The 21,267-nt window shown below is 46.3% G+C and overlaps 2 protein-coding genes across 2 annotated transcripts; one reads left to right on the top strand and one right to left on the bottom strand.

The window, feature by feature from the left end:
• Positions 1–2,534: 2,534 nt before the first annotated feature.
• On the bottom strand, positions 2,535–3,658 carry LOC112903445 (calmodulin-binding protein 25-like). Its single transcript, XM_025972719.1, has one exon. It carries the CDS (start codon positions 3,451–3,453, stop codon positions 2,881–2,883), a length of 573 nt encoding a protein of 190 aa, XP_025828504.1. The 5' UTR covers positions 3,454–3,658; the 3' UTR covers positions 2,535–2,880.
• A 2,289-nt stretch (positions 3,659–5,947) lies between these two features.
• Positions 5,948–21,161, top strand: LOC112902076 (UV radiation resistance associated protein-like). Its single transcript, XM_025970991.1, has 8 exons — positions 5,948–6,214; positions 6,570–6,776; positions 7,060–7,240; positions 7,760–7,914; positions 8,139–8,369; positions 9,177–9,899; positions 15,854–20,765; positions 20,868–21,161. The coding sequence occupies exons 1-6, from the start codon at positions 5,978–5,980 to the stop codon at positions 9,291–9,293; spliced, it is 1,128 nt and encodes a 375-aa protein (XP_025826776.1). The 5' UTR covers positions 5,948–5,977; the 3' UTR covers positions 9,294–9,899; positions 15,854–20,765; positions 20,868–21,161.
• Positions 21,162–21,267: the final 106 nt, after the last annotated feature.

The following is a 21,267-nucleotide window of genomic DNA, read 5'->3' as shown; positions in this document are numbered from 1 at the left end:
ATCGGCATGTCGCCATTCGTTGCTCTGTATGGTCATGCACCTAGGCAGTTTGGTATATCTGAAGCTAATGATGTGGAGGTGCCTGAACTGTCAGTTTGGCTACAAGACCGTTAGGTTATGACTGATCTGATCAAACAACACCTTGATCGTTCTAAAACCTGTATGAAGAAACAAGCTGATCAGAAAAGGAGTGAAAGGCAGTTCTCGCTAGGCGATATGGTCTTTCTCAAACTTCAGCCATATGTGCAAACATCCTTGGCACCACGTTATAATAAAAAATTGGCTTTTAAATTCTTTGGGCCTTACAAAATTCTGAGCAAGATTAGAAATGTGGCGTATTGGCTGGATTTGCCTGCTACAACAAACATCCACTCGGTGTTTCATGTCTCACGGCTTAAACCAGCCGTCTCTTCTGAAGCTCAGGTTACTTCTATTGTTCCTTCTGTACTTGACATTCCCCGTGTTCCATTGCGTGTTATCCAGCAACGTACGGGGGATCGTGGTGGTCGTCCAGTTGGCCAAGTGCCGTTGCAGTGGTCTGGTTTATTGGCCACTTGGGAAGATGCGGTTGATCTCCAGCAGGCTCCCGCTTGGGGTCAAGCGGGTTCTCAAGAAGGGGGAGTGTTAGTATTCCGGATGTTGTTGTTGCCAAGTTAAGTGGGCCTACACGCCTTTAGCCCAGGAAGGCGAACCCGCGTGTCGTCGACCCTGAATGGGTGAATGTGCTTGCATGCACAAATGGGGCCTGAGGAGCCCATGTAACGAGTACTAATACCGCTAGCTAAGGGGAGAGGTCTTATTATACTAAGCACTTGTGCTTCTTCTTCCTCAAGACACAACGGACCTCGTGCCGCCTCCGATCCATTCCTGTCTCCAATTTCTTGCTACCCTTCCTGAATTCCATCTCTCTCTTCGATCCCCACTACCCTGCTGCTAACAGTAAGCTGCCATACATTGAGCTTATTACACCGATAGATTATTTGTTGCTTAATTTGCCTTCTTATGCAATTGCATTGATACATGAACTATATATTAATTTGTAATTTCAGAAAAAGAAAAGGGCCAACTTGGTAATAATCAAGCAGGTGATCGATGACGCGAGCATGGCGAGATGATGATGTACGCGGGCGGGTACCCATCGAAGAGTGATGAGACGGCGGGGCGGGCGGGCGGCAGGTTGGCCGCGAGGAAGCACGTGCCCGGACAAAAGCATCGTCTTCTACCTCGTCGCGCTCCGTGTGGGCGGACTGGACTGTAGAGAGGTGGGTGGACCCGGAATTATATTCTTATCTGACGAACAGGCAGTGCCAAGGACGGGGCAGCGGTCAACGGAGCTGCTAGCTGAGATCGATCTCCAACCATTCCATTTCCATGGCAATAGATACTGGTATACTGCACTGCACATCGATGGCGCGCGTTGCGTTGAAGAGAACTGAGCCTGAGCTACACGGGCTGGTTTAGCATCCGTTCAATTCATGGGGATCTGGCTGTCGGTACGAACTCCGACCCGGCCCTAACGTGGACGTGGTGTCTGGACTCTGGACTGCCTCGCCGGACTCAGCTCGCTCCTCTGCGACGGCCTTGCATTGGGCCGCTATTTTTGACTGCCGCTCTGCGGCTGCAATCAGCAGCAGCATTCCAAGCAGCCCTCCCTCTGTTGATGAGCTAGCCAGAGCAGCTCTTTTCCTTGGTCTTCTCTGTCAACACAGTAGACTGATGTGTCACCGTCACAGTATACTGCTGGTGGTAAAAGCATCAGATTTTACCATCATCGCTACTCTACTGACGGTAGTTCGTTCCCCGAGCCTAAAATTTGGAGGGATCACATCAAAGAGAATCTTGTTATTTAGAAGTATTAAATAAAATCTAATTATAAAATTAATTGCAGAACCCTAGGGCTAATTCGCGAGACGAATCTAATGAGGTATATTAGTCCATGATTAGCGGATGATTACTGTAGCTGTGGCAAATTATGGATTAATTAGGCTCATTAAATTTGTCTCGCGAATTAACACCCATCTGTGCAAAAGGTTTTGTAATTAGAATTTATTTAATACTTCTAAATGATAAGATTATTTTTGATGTGATGGGTCTAAAATTTAGAGAGTAGGAAACGAACAGGGACCAGTATTGCTTACAAAGAAGAAATGCGTTTACTTTGGACAAGAAGCCAGCAGGGCAGTCCTGCATTTCATTTCGTTTGATGATCGACGACTGGCAGCTGTCAGGCAAGCCAGCAAGGATCCAAATTAGAGATGGATCAATCTTCTCATATTTAATTCCCAAGGACGTGCTAACTCGTGGTGCTCTGTTGCTGTCCAATTCCGTCAGTTCGGCTGGCTTCATCTCAACGTATCGTGTGGTCTAAGCAGCCTGTTTAACGTGCTATATATTCATAACAACAATTCACGCTTTACTACTTTATTTCAGTACTGATCGAGCCACCTGACACAATCCTCCTAATAACCACAGAAAATGAGACATGCATGACGATCTCTTGCTGCTCGTTCATTCCAAGGAAAAGCAACAGCAAGTGAGGATGGAAATGGAAGCAGGCAACCAAACGAGAGCTGCTCCTCGTCGTGTTTTCTTCTTCCCATTTTGAGGCAGAGAGAAAGGATTCGGAGAAGTGCCAAGCGGCACATACTAGCTGAGGAGAATCGATCACCAAATTAATGAGCAATTGCCAACTACACACTGATGATGCTTACTTCTGCAACAAGCTCATGTTAACAAGCGAGACTGATCAAAGAAATTGCATGCTTGTCGGTGGATGTCATCACCATGACATCATCGTCTCTGTTTCGCCTCTAGCTCACGCTGGCAGAAACACCACCGCGCGTTCAGGGCAGAGAGAGATGGATGGACGCTAACGACTAGCTAGAAGAGAGCATCCCAGGAATCCAAGGTCGGGAAGCCACCGCAGCTGCTGCTGTAGTTGCAAGCCACTCCAGCTGGTCCACCGGCCTCCGCCCGATCCACTGCTGGCGCGGCCACTCCGGGCGCGCCGAGCAGGAACGCCGACGTGTCGAGCGTGGGCAGCATCAGCGCGCCGGCCGGGCCGGCGGCACCAGCGCGGTAGGGCGCCGGGCGGCAGAGGGCTTCCGGAGGCACAGGCAGCAGGTCGTCGGCGCCGGTGACCTGGTGCACCATGCGGCGGAAGCTGGCGGGATCGGCGGTGATGTAGGTGGTTGGCAGCTTCCGCGACGGGCGCGGGCGGCGCTTGGCCACGCGCCGGGTTGCAGTAGCGGCGGTGCGGAGGTGGTGGTGGTTCGGCGGCGCGGCGGTGGCGGGCGTCGTGGAGGGAGCGGAGGAGGCCGTGAATTCACGGAGGAGCTGGTGACGGTCGGCAAGGACGGGGAGCCATGGCGGCGGCGGCGAGGTGGAGGAGGAGGGTAGCGGCCCGTGACCGTGGGCGGAGTCCATTTGGACGGCGGCGGCGGTCATGAGCATCCTGGCGGTCGGGTCTGGTGGGTGCAGGATTTGGCGAGCGGAGGGGGATGAGATGACGAGCAGAGTAGCGCTGCGCCGCGGTTTATATGGGCGCAGGTGGTGGGTTGAAAAAGTCAAGGCACGGCAGCAGGGCCAGCCGCGTCAGCACAGCGCGCTGCTGGTCCCACGCGGACAGCGAGGGCATACCTTGAGTTGTGGCGCCTTAGGCAGGATACCAAACAGGCCTGTAATTACTCCCTCTGTTCTATAATATATCTATTTTTAAAGTTTTTTAGATGGAGGAGAGTAAAATTCTATATTAATCTTATTTAATTAAGAAAATAATTATAGCTTTCATATTTAGCTTGTATGCAGATATGCATGCCATAATTAATTTGCATACAAGTATTTTAGACCTCTTATAGCAAAAAATCTAAAATTCACCCGGAAACTTAAATATAGCTATATTATAAGATAGAATTTGAATGCTAGAAGTAGCTATATATATTTTGAGACGGAGCGAGTAGTAAATTTGAAACGAAATATATACTAGCTGAGTTGTTACCGATTTTTAAAACAGAGAATGTATACAAACATATAAAAGAAAAAAATATTTGAATCTCTTTATTTTGACCACCGGTAGTAGGTACCCAAAAGAAATTGAACCAGATGCTTGAAGTACCGACCATGCCGGCGACGCAAGAGAATGGATCGATTGTGTGCTGCCAAAGAATCGACCTATAGACTAATAATAATCCGCATCAGCCATGCCATACGCGCGCGCGCACACACACAGAGTCCACGCGCACGCGCACAAGCTCCATCACTCCATGCTCTTAATAATTAATTAGTTTGTCCTTTTCCGCATAGCACGAACGTACATGCTGACAAGTTTTTGCCAAATAAACCTATAATAATATCTAATACCTAGTTTCATTCTGAGTTGACGCGAGGGAATATAAGATCAAAGAGACGTACGACTTGTAGTACATACGTAAGTTGAACGCATGCATTCTGACGGCCCAAAGAACGTACTAGCTAGCTAGCATACTATGTACCCTAGCCTTTGATCTTGGGTCAAACTAACTGTCAAAGTACATACGCGCACACGTACCAGCTAGCTAGCTTAGCGTAGTATGTATAACACCCGTTCGAATCTAAATGCTATCCAAACAGAAATGCTAATGGGATAGGCTGCACTTTAATCAAAATTTAAAAATTTTAGATATGCATGAGTGCTAATATGTGCTAAAATTTAGCAGCTGCTCCAAAAAAGTCCTAAGAATGCAAGTGCCGCTTTCACTGATTCTACGGTGGAATCAGAGAATGCATGAAAGCACCATCATCAACTCGATCGTCAGGGCAAAGTAGCTGGTAACCACTACAGGAAAACCCGTAACTTCTGACGGTTTAAACCGTCGGAAGTTACGGCTAAACCTTCGGAAGTTAGATAACTTCTGATGGTTTAGCGCCAAGCCAAAGCCATCGGAAGTTTGCATGCATGTCTCATCTATCGTGGTCAACCACGTCAGCTACTAGTATTAGTATTAGTCCATTGATTGATCCCGCCCCATTTGCTTTGAGCTTTACGTATCCCTTTATTAATTACTTTGCAGTGTGTGTGTGTGTGTGAAAATGGTTTGGTACGAATTGACACTCTAGGCCAGGGTCAATGGCTTTTGCGGCTCACTGTTTGCTTGACCGGGTCAGAGAGAGTACGTACTCTACGCAGTTGACTTCTCCATTGACTAGCACCAGTAGTCGTTACTAATGGCCGCCATCGTCAAGCACGAAGGGGCCTGCCTGATCACTCGTCATCAAATCCTCTTGGACTTAAATGCACCTTGCTTTGTTCTTTCCCTTTCTCTCTCTCTCTTTTTTTTTTCATTTTCATTGACTAGCATGCATGCATGCATGCTTGCTTGTTGAGTATTGCTTTTTCTTTATTTTCAACAGGGCCATTTTCTGATTGAAACCTTGTATGTATTCTTGATTAACTGTGCTCAAATAGATGATCATACCTTTTCAAGGATGCGGTTACTACTTGACGTTACTCCATATATAGGAGTCCTAGTAGAAAAATATAAAATGTGATCCGACTTAGTTCTTCTTGTTTGTGCGTCTTGGCGAGGCGAGGGGCTCGAGTCAAAATGCCGTCGTCTCTCTAGACTCTAGGTGGGTCACCGACGCAAAAAAAAACATACGGAAATTTTTTGGCCCAACCCAACCTAGTAAGCAAACTCTCCGGACCAAACTAGATAATGGGCCATGGGCCTTCTTCCTATATGAGATTGGAACCCAAATCGCCTCTCCCCACTAACGACGACACCTTTTTTTTTTCCTCTTTTTTCCAGAAACAAAAAAAGCAGTCGCCGGAGAAGGAGCACGCCGCGCCGGCGAAGCATCTCCGGCTCCCCTCATCCGACGACGACGGCCGGGCCAACGCCTGCCACCAATCCCTACTACAGAACCACGAGCCCCCGCCGCCCACCATGCCGTGCTCGCTTCTCCCCCGAACCCCCACCCGCGGACATGATCCCCCGCGATGGAGGATCCGGGCCCGTCGTCCGCCGCCCCTGAGCCTCCCCCGCCCCCGCCGGAGGAGGGGGCCGGCTGGGTGCTCCTTCCGCCCAGCGAGGTCGAGGGCATCGACGATCCCAAGGTCATCCACTGGGAGGACCTGCAGCAGGAGCTCGCCCGCCTCTGGAGCCTCTCCGCCGCGCTCCAATCCGTCAGGGACCGCAAGGCGCAACTCGCCGCGCGACTCGAGTCCTCCATTGAGGTAATAATCACTGAGGTTGGGAGTCGATTGGTGTCCCTCCTTGCTCGATCCCTAGTGAAACTGTCGGATCCTGTAAGCTCTACTCAACCATTTGATTCTCCAATGGGCGGGTGCTCGGATCTGGTGCTTTCCTTTTCAGCTCTGAATTATTCCTGGGAAAGGTTGAATTCGTCTCCATACCTTTGGTTGTGCTTGGAATGTCAAAAGGAGGGAAACCCACATTCCCAATTCTTCACTATGCAGCGTGTCCTGAAAGGCTGAAACTAATTGAATAGCACCCGTGGAGTAATTCCCGTCTTTGATTTTGGAAACCAAGAATACAACAGATTTGTAACATCATTGTGCTTGTGGGCAGGCTAGACGGGCATTTCTCCAGCAGGATAATGAGTTGGCTGAAATGAGGCAGAGACTGCAAGAGCATACTCATCATCTGGGGGATTTGAAAGTGCGCACAAAGAAATCTTCAGATGACATTGGGGATAAAAGGGAACAGCTTTGCGTCAAAATTAGAACATTGTCTGTGGCAAGCAAAACTCTTGGCACGGCGCGCAATAATCTTGAGGTATTCCATGTTTACATTTCTTTTCCCTCTTGAGCTCTAAGAGCACTGCCAGTATCAATTCCTAAACGCTACAGAAACAGGATAGGTACTGTAGCAAGTAGTTTCCTTCAGAAAATTTTGAGTGCAAACAAAAGGTGATTGTGTAAGTAATAATCATTTTGATAAAATATTTCGTCTAAACTTGTGTGATATGCATTCGCCCCTTACATGTGTTGCTTGTTGCATTTGACAAGGCTGTTCTCTTCCACAAATCTTACCTGAATATTTTATTTTATGGTTATAGGAAGCTAATAAATTGCTGTCAGCCGAAAATGGTCATGGGCACCTTAAAAATATGGAACAGAAGTTACGGAAAAGACAGCAATATATGGTAACGCAAGTTTCCCAGATATATCCTGTGAGGCCTTTGGATGAACAATCTCCATGTCACAAGCTTGGAACTACCACTAGCATCATCAAAACAAGTATGTCCTTTTCTGTGTTGCATCTTTCATGGGGTTTCACTTCTGTGTTCATGCTATACAATTCTATGGATAACCTTTTTTTTCTCCAAAAAGTTTGTACCGTACCACTGGTGTTCGGTGGCAGACCTTAATTGAAAATTGAGGGAGGGCCAGATGATAGCCAAATAATAACTGTAATTATGGGCTTATCAGCACATGATTTACAGTTGCTAACAAAGAAAGTCATGAAGTGTTTATTGTAAAAATTATGAACATTCACAGTGTTGTACGAAGCGTACCTTTGTGTCTTGCAGCCATTTCCTAGTTGCAAGAATTGATTCTTTTTTTGTGGACAGAGCTATTATTCTATTTCACTAGGTTGCTTGAAATTTTTTCTAAGATATAGGAAGAGGTATACAAAACATGAAACCTTAATTATTTTGTCAGACTTAATGGATAGAGAACTACTTCTCTGTCCTAAGACTCTTTATTCTGAAACTGTGTCTTTCCAAAACTTAAATGCTACATAAAATTTTTCAGGCACTGCTGAATCAATTTTGCCAAAAGGCTCTCAGAAAAGACCTCTGGCCATATTGGGTCTACAGTTGTTGAAGCCTACTGCCAAAAAGACCGGCTACTTCAGTGACAAGACTGATTTTCAGAAATCTTCTACTGTTCTGGGATATGCTGCACATGTATGTATAGTCTAGTTTGATTGATTATTATCCAATGGAAATTAAATTCACCAGTCATTTGTTATTTTTAATTTCTTTGCTAGAGCATTTTGAAATATTATCAGTTTATAAGTTCACTCTGTTCTAGAAAAGAGGTATTCAGATTGGGTGGACATGTTACTGAACATTGTTCTCCAGTTTGTACTAATTTATAGATCTGACTGTTTATTTGTTATGAATCATAGGCAGTCTCCCTCATTGGATCCTATCTCAATGTTCCTCTTCGCTATCCGTTGCGCTTTGGAGGTTCACAGTCATATGTACTTGATCATGCGCCTGCAGTAGAGCCATCATCTATAACTTCAGTTGTGAGTTCTGTACATCCGAGCACAAGCATGAAGACGATGGAATTCCCTCTGTTTTTTGATGGCCAGGAGACAACAAGATCGGCATATGCAGTATTCTTATTAAATAAGGTCGGTCCCCCCCTGATAATTTGACATATATTTAGTCCAAACGTGAGCACTTTAATACAAATAACTCTTCTTCTTTAATACTGTTTTTCATCATAGAACTCCGATGAAGTGGAAGTAACTAAGGAAGAATCTGCATGTTTTTCTCTTGTCGCCTTGTTTGGCAAATCTAGAATACTTTTTGCTAAGTAACTGGAAACTAGAAACTTTGAAATGCCTGTTTCTATTTGCTGCTTTAACTTGAAATGGATTGTTTCCTTATCCACGAAGAGAATAGATGTGTTTAGATATTTGAGTTGGAGAATGAGTAGAAATAGTTCAGACTAGAGTAAACTGATGAAGTGAATTAGATAAATCATTATGAGAGTACCGATATTGGCAGCTTATGAAGTTTTTTTTGCATGGTTTTCGACATCAAATGGGGCTGTGAGTCACAAATAACCCAAAAGCAAATAGCTATGCTTTTAGAACCTGAAATTGTTATCAACAGGCATCTGTGCACTTTCTCTAGAATAAACCATGGTGCATCGGATCTCTAGGATTTCTCTTTTGTTTCTCTTTTGTATGGCTGTGTACTTCTAAGGCAGAGGCTGGGATTCTTTTCAAGTTCCGATGTATTATCTTGATGTAACGTTGCTTGAAATCATTAAAATTCCCTTGTGAAAAAGAAAGGATTTCTCTTTTGTTCTCGTTGGAAAATTCCCATTTGGTTAATTCTGTAACAATCTGATTATTAAATCTACAAGTGTTCTTTTTGTTTTGATTCTTTTATATATACATATGTAATCTCAGGCTTATTTTTCCTGGCAGGATATTGAACAACTTTTGAATTACATTGGCGCTGAAAGTCTTGGCCCGAGACATGTATTAGCTAACCTCAACCAGCTGACAACAATCATCCAGTCGCAACAATACATTTCTAGTTGATGGATTCCCCTAATTTTTTTTTGGAGTTGCTGAGTGCGATAAGTGCAGATATGGATTGGTGCTATTTTTTACAGGCACCATTCTTTTCTCATGACACAGAAGGCTCCATGTTTCTGCTGATATGTTCATGTAAACGAGTAAATGAACTTGCTGGTGTAGAATGTAATCAAGATGTGGATAATAGATGAGATGCTAGCTATCAGGTCATGCTGCCTCTTCCTTCGAGAATTGTGATCTGTAGTAGTGTGTTTCCCCTTAGCGATGGCATTTTGTTGCCGTTCCTACATAAACTATGCCCGTCTCTGTACACGTTTCTGTTGTCTTCCTCTGTGGAGCACTTTTGTTGGAGCACTTTTGAGCCATGGTGAACGAGTGCCTGTGCGATGGGGGAGGAAACATTGGAGAATGTTGCTATCAAGGCTAAGTAGAGAGAAATCTGGAAGTCAAGCCATCCATATGAGAAGAGAGCTTCCGATGGTATTTGCATGATAAGTGTTGAAGACAATGCTACGTCAGGCTATTCTGTCCTTTGTGCAAGTACTTGTAGATGTATTGAGGCCAACGTCGTTATAGAAAGAGAAGCTTGTCAATGTAATCTGGGAGAAGGTCGAGCTCTGAAGTCAAGAACCAGAATCAGTGCGTCCCGTGGAACTTGTGAGCTCGTTCTGGCAACCTATCATGAGCAGGTCCGACTCCGAATCTGATCTTGCTGAGAGTTGTTCTGATGCATCATGTCTTACGTCATGCTGATAAAGGATGAGTTGAACCCAGCGGTAAATCTGGGAAATGCGATCACCTCAGCTCAAATGAAGATGGCGGAGCAGAAGGATGCTATCAAGAAAATAATAGTAGCATGGAGAGTACGATGGGTGTGCAGAGAGCCGCATTCTGGAAGTGGAACTTGAGAATATGTTAATGGACCTGCAAGCCGCCGGTGCATCTCAGAAACCGGAGACGCGTTTGGCCTTCAGTTCCCATCCATTTCCTACCCATTTGGTTGTTCAAATCCAGAGGTCGAGCTAGAGTAGCCGCATATTCCTGACTCGGCAAAATCTGCTCTCCTCCCACGGAGGAATCTAGTTTTTTTTTTCTTTAAGGTCGACGGGCTACTCGTTCATCCTTCATCTAGAGTCAGGACAGCTAGAATCACAATATGGTTGTCACTCGGACAGTGATTCCAATTGCCAAGCAGAGGGGAGCAATCTATAAATCTACGGTATAAATGGCAAGATTGTTCAATAGTTTCAGTGCATAGGTGAAGAGATCAGAACCTAGAGTGCAGCAATTCGACACCTCATATGCCATGTAAGCTGGAAAGTAAGCTCTCCTCTTTTGTTTTTTTCGCCCCCTCTGAAACCAAAGTTTTCTACTATTTTGTAATGTTTGCTTAACACTCCTGAATCTCTAACCTTTACGAGGACAACGGCGTACAACGAAGGGAAGGGGGAAAAAATAAAAAAAAACGACAAGTACTGGGCCGCTCGGCTCCGACTAGCATCCCACCGACTTGGAGCCCAGGCCCAGAAAACAAACGCATCTGCTCTGCTCCAACGGTCGCCAGGTCCAACCCCAAAACTGAGCGCGAAGGAAGCTGGACTGCTGGAAGCCAAGAACCCCATACTCCGGCCGGCTGCCCTTTCGTCTACCGATCAAGAGCAATCAGAAGCCGCAGCGCCTTCCGCCGGGCGCCTAATTGCCGGCCGATCAAGAGGAGGATGTTCACTTGCTCCTCATGCAGCGATGGTTTGATTAAAATCATACATAAATTTCAATTTGCATCACCGATGGGGAAAACAAACGAAATTTATCATTAAAACTTGTAATTGAATCAATGATGGTCAGAATTAATTACAAGTGCTCTAAATAAACTTCCCGATGGTTACATTTAAATAGAGTGCATCTTAATTGCTTATGGTGGATTAAATCATTTTCAGCGAATAAATACAACTAAAACATGATTAAAAGCATTTACATAACTCATGGAAATTAATTAATATAATGCTGGTAATAATAAGTGCAACAGAAATAATTAACACCTTTAAACATAACAGCTTAAACATAAGAAACAGTAAATAAAAAGGCTTTAAACATTAACTGAGCTAAAACTTATAAACAGTACAAAATATCTACTCTACCCGGGCAGTCCAATCTGCGCATTTGGCCCATTTGACCCATCCCGCAAAAATCCTAATGTGGGTGAATCTGGACGCTCCATTCCAATCGGATGGCCAGAAACTCACGGTAACTCACATATATAGATGCGCGGTCGGAATGAAAACCCTAACACACACCCTCACTTCACTTCTTTTCCCCCCGGCACGGCCGCCGCTCAGGCAGAGAGGCGGCGCAGGGGCGCGCAGGCTCACGCGCAGGTGTGCTGGCCGGGGGGCGCAGCGGCGCGCGGGCTGGCGCGCAGTGGCGGGCGGCGCAGCGCGCAGGGTGCTGCGCAGGCCGCCGCGTGGCCGAGCAGCGCAGCGCAGGTGGCGCGCGCGCACGGGCTGGCGCAGGCGCAGGCGGAGCTGGCCCAGCAGGGCAGGAGGCGCGCAGGTGCTGGCCGGCCCAGCAGCGCGTCGCGCAGGGGCCGCGCTGCGCAGGGCGCGCGGCGCATGTGGGGCCGGGCGGCGCTCTGGTGCGCACGTGGCGCGCCCGAGGGGGCTGCAGCGCGCGGGCAGCCCTGGCCGCTGGTGCGCTGGCGCGCGGGCCTGAGGCGCGCAGGCTTGGCACGCGCGGTGGCCAGGCCGCAGGCGGCGCGCCCGAGGAGATGCTGCGCAGCCGGGTGCAAGCGCGCAGCGCTGACGCGCAGTGGCCGAGCGGTGATGCACATTCATTTTCTTCAATTCTAAGGTTAGAGTTAGGTTCATCACGGGATTTAGAATTTTCTTAATCGATCTAAGATTTATATTCCCTTTTCCTCTCAATGCTTACTTATGCATGTTGTTCATGATTTTTGGATCTGATTTTGCAGAAATTAAACATGAACAGAGATCTAATTTGGGAAATAAATTAATTAGCAGCCAGCCCTAACCTTAATTGCATAGTTTGATCATCAATTTTGTCTCGGTTTAACCATGAATTAGAATAAATGTTAAACATTTGCATCTAATTCGAGACACTTAGCATTAACAGATCAAGATTAAACTTAAACTTGACATAAACCAAACTAGATTAGATCTAATCTCGTGATCAGAAAACTAATTAACCATGATTTAGATCTAATCAAGCATGATTAACACATAAAAACCTTTCTGCAGGAACTAATTGCGTCTAAAACATGAATCAACATTAACTGTGCAATAGGATCTAATCTGCACAGCACCTTTGCATTTTAAACCGACGAAAAAATAGAGGCATAAACATGGCTCAAAAATTTGACCGTACATGACTAGGTTAAGATGGCTCTTATACCAATTGTTAGATAATGCCAGAACTTAATATTAGCGGCACGTTATTCAGAATCTTAACATAACCTAGTTCATGACAAATCAATCTAATGCGGAATAAACGGTAATCATTATACCAGTGTTAGCAGTAGCAGCCGCCATTTACGCCGCCATTTACGCCTGATCCGTAGAGGAAGTAGGCGTTCTTGTCGGTGTAGGAGATGCAACAGCGAATCGGCGTCCTCCGGGCGCCAACGGGAGTGCTTGGCCTTCCAAACCCCTCAAATGCCTTTAGCGATCAGACTAGCGGTGGCTAGGGTTTTAGATTGAGATTATTAGGTCATTAAGGTGCTAACCACGACCTTGTGTTTATAGGCACTGTGGGGCTGAGAGCCAGCCTCTGGAAACAGGCCTAATGGACCTGCGGATCACAGCCCATTAGGGTTTTATCATTAGGTTTCCTTAGTCACGTTTAGATGGTTTAAACGTTTCCTTAACAGTGAAGATCACAATATCTTAACTGAAATTTATTTTCAACAGAAGAAAGGCACGTCGCCACCCTGCGCCCCCACCAAGAATACTTGAGGCGGCGGGCGGACTCCATTGTCGTCCCCCAGCAGCAAGGAGGGAAAGGTAATTCCTTCTTTCTTGTCCAAAATTGAGCCTGTTCTGTTCTTCTTTCCCGCCCCTGTTTCTTGATTTCTTGTCCTCGATCCGGGTCAGCGTTATCTGCTCAGCTGCTTGTCTCTTCCGGCACTGTTTCTTGGTTCCACGTTGAACCGCTTTTTCCAAGAGCTAACTTTGTGTTTCTTGGTTGGCAGCTCGTCTCATCTACGGCCGCCGGCGATGGCCAAGAAGAAGAAATCGACTAGCGCAAAGGGCGTTTCTGTCCATGCTATGCCCAGGGTACATAGTCGCTTTCTTCTCTCTTCCTGTCATCTCGCCCCACATCTCCGTGTGGCTGATGCTTGGAATGCACTTATTACATTGCAGAATACTGTGTCCCTCATCCTGGATGGCGCGCCTGAGCAGTATCTGAGAAATTATGAGCGGTCCATGAGCTACTTCAGGTATTGGATGCTCTGCAAAGCGGCGGTGCGTGTGCGCATCGGTAACAGGCTGGTTTACACCACGCCAATTGATGGCACATTCTATTTCAGCCTGAGGTATCGTGGTAGATATATCGTGTTCTCGATCGTAGCCGGGATGGCTTGGTTGGTCGGCTTTTACACTGCCAGAGGCGTGTTTCAAATGGACTTAGAAGACCAGGCGCGCTTGTACAAGGATAGCTATCTGTGCCAGATGACTGGTTTCAGTGCAGGCCACGGGAGTATCACGGCGACAGGGACGAGGGACACCCGCCTTGGGCTGCACCACATTCGCAATTGTTTCGATAGTATTGCTGATTATCGAGGCCCATGCCATCCCGAGCCACCTGGCTTCAGGCCAGCCATCGGAGCCGTGGTGGTCCACCTTATGGAGTCCAAATTCAGAGAAATATTTATTCGTAACTGCAATGGAATCCTTGATCCTAGCTTCAGCATACTTGGGCTGGGGTGCCAAGACTTTGTTGAGTTTCTGATCATAAACTGGAGCTCACTGTGTGAGGAAGGCATGGCTGGAGTGAACAATCCCGACTATGTGATTAAGAATCATGGCATTGACGAATTCAGATCCCTGTGGTATATTCTTGATGAAATCTTCTTTCTTCATGTTGATGCCTACAATGAAGGATTATTCTTGCACGAACAGTTGCCTCCTGCACCGAGGGAAATGACATGGCAGCCGATTGACCCTGGTGAGGTGACGGTGACATTCCTCTGCCGTACCAGAGGGCAGGAGCACAGGCACGAGTACCAGGACGTAAGCGCACCTCCATGACAGTAAGAAGCGCCAAGGACGACAACAAGAGGAGAAGAAGGGAGCTGACTGGCGGAGGAGCTGGGGGGCCTCCGGATGTTCCAGAATGGTTCATCAAGTGGGAGCAGCGGGATGATGTGAGTAAAGGAATCAATCAAATTTATTCCATTGCTTTTTCTTTCTAGTTGATTGCCTTAACAATTCATTGCCATTGGTTAGTTTCACGCAGCACAGGTAATCTTCATATGCAACTTGAATGAATGTTCATTAATTGAAATGTCAAATGGATTGCAGGAGTTGCAATGTAATGCTGTCCAACATCATCTGTCTGAGCTCGGTCTCTGTGTCCGGCAGCAGAGCTATTGCCCTGCTACAGCTCCATATGCTACTCAAGACCCTGCTCCATCTCCAGATGCCTCTGATGCCCTTGCTCCTGCTTCTTCTGATGCTCCGGACCCTGTCCCTACTCCTCTCAATCTTAGGGAGTGCATGCTGCGGCTCGGTGATTATCTGTCGGCCGCGGAGCTCAAGAGCCCCGAGGGAGAAAACCTCTTACTGGACGGTGTCATCAACTTTTTCTTCGCGCAGATGTCCCAGCAAGAAGAAGAAGACATCGTGCTGGTGCCGACAGGCCCCTCCTTGTTGCTGGGGAACCTCCAGGACCCAGGCTACGTGGCTGCTCATGCCGCTCCACTGCACCTCGGCTCCTGCCGCGCCGCCTGGTGCTCTTCCCTGTGAACGACAACCGAAACTTCGACCAGGCGGACGGCAGAAACCACTGGAGCCTGCTAGTCCTCCACATCGCCGCGGACGGCAGCAGCAGGTTCGTTCACCACGACAGCATGGGCAGGGTCAACCTCCCACATGCGCGCCGGCTTGCTAACACGCTCCGGCCACTGCTCCGCGGGAACCCACCACTCATGGAAGGCCCCACCCCGCTTCAGGAGACAGGCAGCAATGACTGCGGCCTCTACGTCCTGGCAGTGTCCCAGGCCATCTGCACCTGGTGGAGGGACAGGGGGCGTAATGGTAGTAGCAACTCTTGGTTCCTCTGTGGAGCACTTTTGTTGGAGCACTTCTGAGCCATGGTGAACGCGATGGGGGAGGAAACATTGGAGAATGTTGCTATCAAGGCTAAGTAGAGAGAAATCTGGAAGTCAAGCCATCCACATGAGAAGAGAGCTTCTGATGGTATTTGCATGATAAGTGTTGAAGATAATGCTGCGTCAGGCTATTCTGTGCTTTGTGCAAGTACTTGTAGATGTATTGAGGCCAACGTCGTTATAGAAAGAGAAGCTTGTCAATGTAATCTGGGAGAAGGTCGAGCTGCAAGAACTTGAGCACCAATACTGAAGTCAAGAACCAGAATCAGTGCGTCCCGTGGAACTTGTGAGCTCGTTCTGGCAACCTATCATGAGCAGGTCCGACTCTGAATCTGATCTTGCTGAGAGTTGTTCGGATGCATCATGTCTTACGTCATGCTGATAAAGGATGAGTTGAACCCAGCGGTAAATCTGGGAAATGCGATCACCTCAGCTCAAATGAAGATGGCGGAGCAGAAGGATGCTATCAAGAAAATAATAGTAGCATGGAGAGTACGATGGGTGTGCAGAGAGCCGCATTCTGGAAGTGGAACTTGAGAATATGTTAATGGACCTGCAAGCCGCCGGTGCATCTCAGAAACTGGAGACGCGTTTGGCCTTCAGTTCCCATCCATTTCCTACCCATTTGGTTGTTCAAATCCAGAGGTCAAGCTAGAGTAGCCGCATATTCCTGACTCGGCAGCATCTGCTCTCCTCCCACGGAGGAATCTAGTTTTTTTTTCTTTAAGGTCGACGGGCTACTCGTTCATCCTTCATCTAGAGTCAGGACAGCTAGAATCACAATATGGTTGTGACTCGGACAGTGGTGCCAAGTGCCAAGCAGAGGGGAGCAATCTATAAATCTACGGTATAAATGGCAAGATTGTTCAATGGTTTCAGTGCATAGGTGAAGAGATCAGAACCTAGAGTGCAGCAATTCGACACCTCATATGCCATGTAAGCTGGAAAGTAAGGTCTCCTCTTTTGTTTTTTTCGCCCCCTCTGAAACCAAAGTTTTCTACTATTTTGTAATGTTTGCTTAACACTCCTGAATCTCTAACCTTTACGAGGACAACGGCGTACAACGAAGGGAAGGGGGAAAAACAAAAAAAACGACAAGTACTGGGCCGCTCGGCTCCGACTAGCATCCCACCAACTTGGAGCCCAGGCCCAGAAAACAAACACATCTGCTCTGCTCCAACGGTCACCAGGTCCAACCCCAAAACTGAGCGCGAAGGAAGCTGGACTGCTGGAAGCCAAGAACCCCATACTCCGGCCGGCTGCCCTTCCGTCTACCGATCAAGAGCAATCAGGAGCCGCAGCGCCTTCCGCCGGGCACCTGATTGCCGGCCGATCAAGAGGAGGATCGTTCACTTGCTCCTCACGCCGCGACCCCCTCACCCCACCCGGCCCCAGACCCGGCCCCAGGAAGATGTTAGATAATGCCAGAACTTAATATTAGCGGCACTTTATCCAGAATCTTAACATAACCTAGTTCATGACAAATCAATCTAATGCGGAATAAATGGTAATCATTATACCAGCGTTAGCAGTAGCAGCCGCCATTTACGCCTGATCCGTAGAGGAAGTAGGCGTTCTTGTCGGTGTAGGAGGTGCAGCAGCGAATCGGCGTCCTCCGGGCGCCAACGGGAGTGCTTGGCCTTCCAAACCCCTCCAATGCCTTTAGCGATCAGACTAGCGGTGGCTAGGGTTTTAGATTGAGATTATTAGGACATTAAGGTGCTAACCACGACCTTGTGTTTATAGGCACTGTGGGGCTGGTAGCCAGCCTCTAGAAACAGGCCTAATGGGCCTGCTGATCACAGCCCATTAGGGTTTTATCATTAGGTTTCCTTAATCACGTTTAGATGGTTTAAACGTTTCCTTAACAGTGAAGATCACAATATCTTAAATGAAATTTATTTCCAACATTCTCCCACTTGATCGAACGGTTAAGGCTAATATTCATATCATACTAAGGTTCACCCTTAGTAATAATAGAAAGTACCGGACCAATGCGTCGTCAGTAGCTTGATGCACTACTGGGACCCCATTACCCACAGTCTCACTGAAACACCTCGGTAGAACGCTTATTCATTAGTTGGGAGTTATAATGGCCCTAAAACCAGGACCTAAAAACTATCCACCAAACCCATATTAGTAACGTGCTGCTTAAACACGTTCGGTGGTAAGCTTTTAATGAGCGGATCCGCTAACATAGAATTAGTTCTTATATGCTCAATCTTAATGGTTCGATCCTGGCATCTTTGTTTCACAACACGATACTTAAGGTCAATGTGTTTGGAAGCACCACATGACTTGTTGTTACTCGAAAAGAATACTGCAGACTGATTATCGCGGTATAACGTTATAGGTTCCGTAATGCTGTCAATTATCTTGAGGCCCGTAATAAAATTCTTAAGCCAAACAGCCTGTCCAGTTGCTTCATAGCATGCCACAAACTCAGCTTGCATCGTCGACGCTGCAACTAAACTTTGCTTAGAGCTTTTCCATGATATAGCTCCACCAGCTAACGTGTAGATATATCCTGATGTAGATTTCCTACTATCCACACACCCAGCAAAGTCAGCATCAATATAACCCACAACTTCAAGGTTATCTGATCTTCTGTATGTGAACATGAAGTCTTTAGTGCCTTGGCAGTAACGTAATACCTTCTTGACACCAACCCAGTGGACCTTCCCGGGATTTTTCTGATATCTTCCAAACATTCCGGTAGCAAAAGCCAAGTCAGGACTCGTACAGACTTGTGCATACATCAGGCTTCCGACAGCTGAAGCATAAGGTATGTCCTTCATCTCATCTGATTCCAATTGGTTCTTAGGACATTGGGCTTCACTAAACTTATCGCCCTTCGCTAATGGAACAGGTGTGGCCTTACTCTTATCCATATTAAATCTCTTAAGCATTTTCTCAATATATGCTTTTTGAGACAATCCTAGTACTCCTTTGGTCCTATCTCGGTGTATCTCAATGCCCAGAACATAAGAGGCTTCACCAAGATCTTTCATATCAAAATTGGATGAAAGAAATCCCTTTGTCTCATGCAGCCTACGTTTATCGCTGCTCGCTAATAGAATATCATCCACATAAAGCACTAGAATTATAAATTTACCACCCTTTATCTTAGTGTAGATATAATTATCCACATCATTTTCCTTAAATCCGAATTTCTTAATCACTTGATCGAATTTAAGGTTCCACTGTCTTGACGCTTGCTTAAGCTCGTAAATAGATTTCTTAAGTTTGCATCCTAAATGTTCCTTGCCCTTCACAACAAAACCTTCTGGTTGTGCCATGAAGATGGTCTCATCCAAATCACCATTCAAGAACGCAGTTTTGACATCCATCTGATGTAGCTTTAAGTCATAATGAGCTACTAGCGCCATAACGATTCTGAATGAATCTTTCTTAGATACAGGGGAGAAAGTTTCATTATAATCAACCCCTTCCTTTTGTGTAAAACCTTTAGCTACAAGCCTTGCTTTGAATCGTTCGACATTCCCTTTAGAAACACGTTTAGTCTTGTAGACCCATTTACAGCCTACTGGATTGACTCCATTAGGAATATCTACCAGATCCCAAACATCATTGGAACTCATGGACTTATACTTTTCTTCCATGGCCTCAACCCATTTGGCAGAGTTCTCACATGATACTGCCTCTCTAAATGAGTTAGGATCATCAGCTTTCCCAATATCATACATATCTTCACTTAAGTATGTCTCATAATCAGGGAAAACTGTCTGTTTCCTAACCCGCTGTGATCTTCTTAATGGTTCAATAGGCTGAAGTATACTGGAATCGCCACCCTGTCGCCCCACAATGAAAGGGTCCTCCCTGGTGCGGTTGAAGATGTAGTTACGCAATGGGTTCAAGCGATCCCGGACAGCCAAGAATCCATACAGCTGAACTGGACCATCAGTGGCAGCACTAGTATGAGCCAGCTTGAGAGAGAAGATCTGCATCATGGCACATCCGCGGTGAACTTTGCAAGCCCACATGTTTGGCTGGCAGTCGGTTGGAGTCGACATCATCATTGGCTTCAGAAGGGCTGAGCAGCAATAGAGAATCATGCATAAGGATATGAAAAAAAAATCAGCCCCAACTTTGTATCAAAAGGAAATAAAAAAAGAAAAATAAAATCCAAGAGGGTAGATTATAGATAGAAGCATGGTTTGAATTAGCGCACAATGCACTGCCATGGGCACAAAATTCTACTCATTTTAAACTTTTGAAAGTGTGTTCATTAATGAATTCCCAGCATTTTTCTAACCCATGAAGAATGCTATCAGTTCCATAACATACTAAGCATAAAGTAGAATGGTTTGATACCAAAGAATAGAATTTTATACCGAAATCACAATGTACTAAGGGAGTAGTACAACTTGATATATAATAAAAAAAAGTCGAATTCCGTATTAATATGGTAATGTATTACGAATAGAGTTGAAGAATTGATATAAAATTGCTAAATTTGATAAATGATGAAACTTGTGCATGCGGGATATGAGAGGAAGAGAGGCAGGGGATGGGAGGCGTACTCTCTCTGGTATCGGCGACATGATAGAACCTGTGCCAAAATTGGGTGCCCCTGTAGATGGATCCGTCACCATGCTTACTGCAGTCAAGCAATGCGCAGTTTATCCCGTCCCAGCTCCAAGCTAGCATACCGGACTCGTCGCCGTCTTCGTCCGACGACTCCTCCGCCTCGTCTGGCCGCCGGCGGCCGGCGTCGTCGCTCTCCATCCCCTTCCCTCGTTTTCCAGTTAGACCTCGGTGAGGTTTAGTTAGGGTTCCCTCCTCTGGTTTGGCTCTCGTCCGCTTTTATCAATTTGGAGAGAGATCCGACTCCGAGCCGGTTCCGCCGCCGTGCCGCAGACGCAGATATTTATTTCACCAATCCTATCCTCTTCTCCTCTCCTCTTCGCTTCCCCAACAACAAAACGGCAATAGTAACAGATACGGGGCCTCTTTTGCAAAATGTACTGCAGCTTCTCTTCTTGAAGGAATTTCGATCGAATGGCTGGAGGCGCAATGGAGCCGCAGCAGGCTCATTAAAAGCCAGCCAAAATTCAGGATCATATCAACAAAAAGAAAAGGGGCACCAGAGGTTCCAGTTGAAACAGGTAATTGACTATCTGCAATCTTAGATCAATGATGACAAAAAATTATTATTCTAAATGTAGAAGCCAAAAGTTTATAACCCTTCTCATTTCTTTTCTTCTAAGTTCATCATCAAAGCAATCAGGTCATTGAAGAGCACCATCAAGCTGCAAGTTCGGCTCTTTGTTACAGCACATTCTTCTCCACCCCCCAAAAAAAATGTTCTTACGAATTGAATAAGACAGGATAAAATCTAGGAGCAGATATCCTCCAAAAAAGGTATGAAACAGGACTGCTGTTAGACACTTCAACTCATATGAGCCTATCATACCATACTTTCTTATTTTCTTCCCTCCAGATACATCAAGAATCTTTTGCAGTGAGCTTCTTATAAAACTACAAGAGTTACAGAGAGATCACCTTTATCTTCCCAGGAACTTCGCTTATCAATACACCTACTGGTTTCTATTATTTTCTTATGAAGATATTGTTTCTTGGTTCTGACAACAACCATGGATCCTTATA

This window comes from Panicum hallii, chromosome 8 (genome assembly GCF_002211085.1).
Source record: "Panicum hallii strain FIL2 chromosome 8, PHallii_v3.1, whole genome shotgun sequence".
NCBI lineage: Eukaryota > Viridiplantae > Streptophyta > Magnoliopsida > Poales > Poaceae > Panicum > Panicum hallii.
This window is presented reverse-complemented; position numbering and strand designations above follow the sequence as displayed.